We start from the raw sequence: 2065 nt of genomic DNA, 5'->3' as shown, positions 1-2065 counted from the left end.
GAGTTTTTTGCTAAATGAAAAAATCTGGAAGAATGAAAATCTCCCAGCCTCTATGTATAGGAACATTTGCATTACTATACCTGCTGTGTTCATGAAGTTGATCTTAGGGGTGTGTGTGTGTGTGGGGTGGGGGGCGGGGGGGGGTAGCAAGAAGAGAAAACAAAAATGAGAATGAAGCGAGTATGTGATTTTCACTTTATTAGAAACAAAGTCATTTATCTTTTCTGGCAGAAGCTTGAACCAAAGCAGCAGAGAAAATACAATCAGTATCTTCATGTTTAACCTTTAATCTGACTTGTCTATTTTGTCCTTTCTCCATTTCTTCCAATCTTTTTTATCCTTTTACCCCATGCTATAGATCCCTCCCCCTTTACATTATACTACCAACTAAAAAGTATGACTGAAACCTTTAAGTAGACAAGTGGCGTTCTTTTAAAAGCTACATTACCAAAAACTTGCATTTAATCAAGTTTTAGAAAACAGGATCATAAGTTTTCTAAGTCTTTAATAGAAAAGCCATACTGAAACATGTTTTGACTTTTTTCTTAAATGTCTGTCCTGTCCCCCCAGCCCCTAGAGTACCCAGTTAGAATGACAGACATTCTAAACATGTTAGGGTGGCAGTAGGTTTTTGTTTTTTGTTTTTAAATTGGGAGAATAAGTCCAAAGAAGACTGTAGAAAAAATTTAAAAACCATCTTAGCACTTGAAGGAACTTATCACCCAGGCCAACACCTTTCATTACAGATTGAGGGCCACAAGATAAAACAATCAAGTGCAATTTGTTATCACAGGCAAGAAAACAGGCCAGAAGAGAGAATGCATTCATTTACCTTTACATGAAACATAACTGATGTTCACCTTGTTAACACCAATAAAATTTAAAGTCATTGTCAAAGAAATTTACAACGAACAGCACTATACTAATAAAAGCAAACGTGGTTAGAATGATTTTACTTCTCCCATTTAGGCTTTCCAAATTATTAGAAACAAAATTACGCTGTTTTAAATCAGTGACAGCCAAATTCCCAAGTTTCACAGGTGTTTAAAGAGCTCATAAAATTTGCTCTTATTTCCAAACCAGTCGATCAGCAAATTATGGTTTAACACCATAATTTAATTAAGTTAGGTATGTTATACTGCTGCTGCTTGGGGCTTTCTGGTCCAATTCTCAAGGTTTCCCATTTTAAGATTCAGACTGTATACCACATCAGTACGATAAAAGACAATGTAAATGGATTCGTGGTTGTCACACAGCACAATATGCTAGTTTAATCCTTCACCAAATCACCAAACCACCTTTACCAATCCTTTACCAAAAAAATCGACAATGTTTTTTTCTTGTTCAACCTAGGTTCTTTTTTATTTTATCCTAGCCCTTTAAGCTCCTAGGAATTTTAGATGTCGAAAACATTCCTTGTGCACGGGACTCAATATTATATGGTTCAATAGGATCCGTTGTGGCTGGCCTTGGACATTTCTTGTTAACTAGTGAGTATCTTTTTCTCTATGTATAAAAACATATCTGTCTGTGCTGAACAATTATTTTCTAGATGGAGTAATATACATAATTATAATTACAGTGGTTGTGCTTTTTGACAGGTAGAATTAGAAGATCATGTGATGTTGGAGTAGGCGGATTCATCTTGGTGACTTTAGGATGCTGGTATGTGTATCATGTATTCAAGATCCATGATTGTAATAGGTTTATCTAATTCCAAAGCACATGCTCTTTTCAGAGCAGTCTACCATTGGGAAATTCCTACCTTAAGTTATTTTTTAAAAAAAAGACCAGCTTTTTTAAAAAGGACTTTTTTTAATAGAAATTTCTTACAAAATGATTTTACTGGAATGCTCTTACCTGTGTTTTATACCACGTCAAATGAGCAGATGACTGCATGACACTACACATGCCATTAATACCAAGGTGTGGTTCATACTTTGTTTAGGAAGGCTCAACCTTTTACTTCACCCTAATGCTCATTTCAGCCCTGCTTATGGCATCACATCTGAAAATGTTACTTATGTGTTCACAGCTGCTACTACTACTATAGCATGGATGAATC

At 35.4% G+C, this 2065-nt stretch overlaps 1 protein-coding gene and 1 long non-coding RNA gene across 2 annotated transcripts in view; both read left to right on the top strand.

The window, feature by feature from the left end:
* The window catches only part of LOC111745630, a 5958-nt gene extending 4291 nt beyond the window's left edge, over positions 1-1667 (top strand). Inside the window, exons 2-3 of the long non-coding RNA XR_002782741.1 lie at positions 1354-1490; positions 1602-1667. This is a non-coding gene — a long non-coding RNA (uncharacterized LOC111745630). The remainder of the gene's footprint in view (positions 1-1353; positions 1491-1601) is intronic.
* Positions 1668-1676: 9 nt separating this feature from the next.
* Positions 1677-2065, top strand: part of LOC105298695 (cytochrome c oxidase protein 20 homolog) — a 1953-nt gene continuing 1564 nt past the window's right edge. The window contains exon 1 of the mRNA XM_023536565.1: positions 1677-1697. Within this exon, the coding sequence (XP_023392333.1) occupies positions 1677-1697 (21 nt within the window). The remainder of the gene's footprint in view (positions 1698-2065) is intronic.

Source organism: Pteropus vampyrus, unplaced genomic scaffold (assembly GCF_000151845.1).
Source record: "Pteropus vampyrus isolate Shadow unplaced genomic scaffold, Pvam_2.0 Scaffold159, whole genome shotgun sequence".
Classification (NCBI taxonomy): Eukaryota; Metazoa; Chordata; class Mammalia; order Chiroptera; family Pteropodidae; genus Pteropus; species Pteropus vampyrus.
Note: the sequence above shows the minus strand (reverse complement) of the source record. Positions and strands in the feature narration are given on the sequence as shown.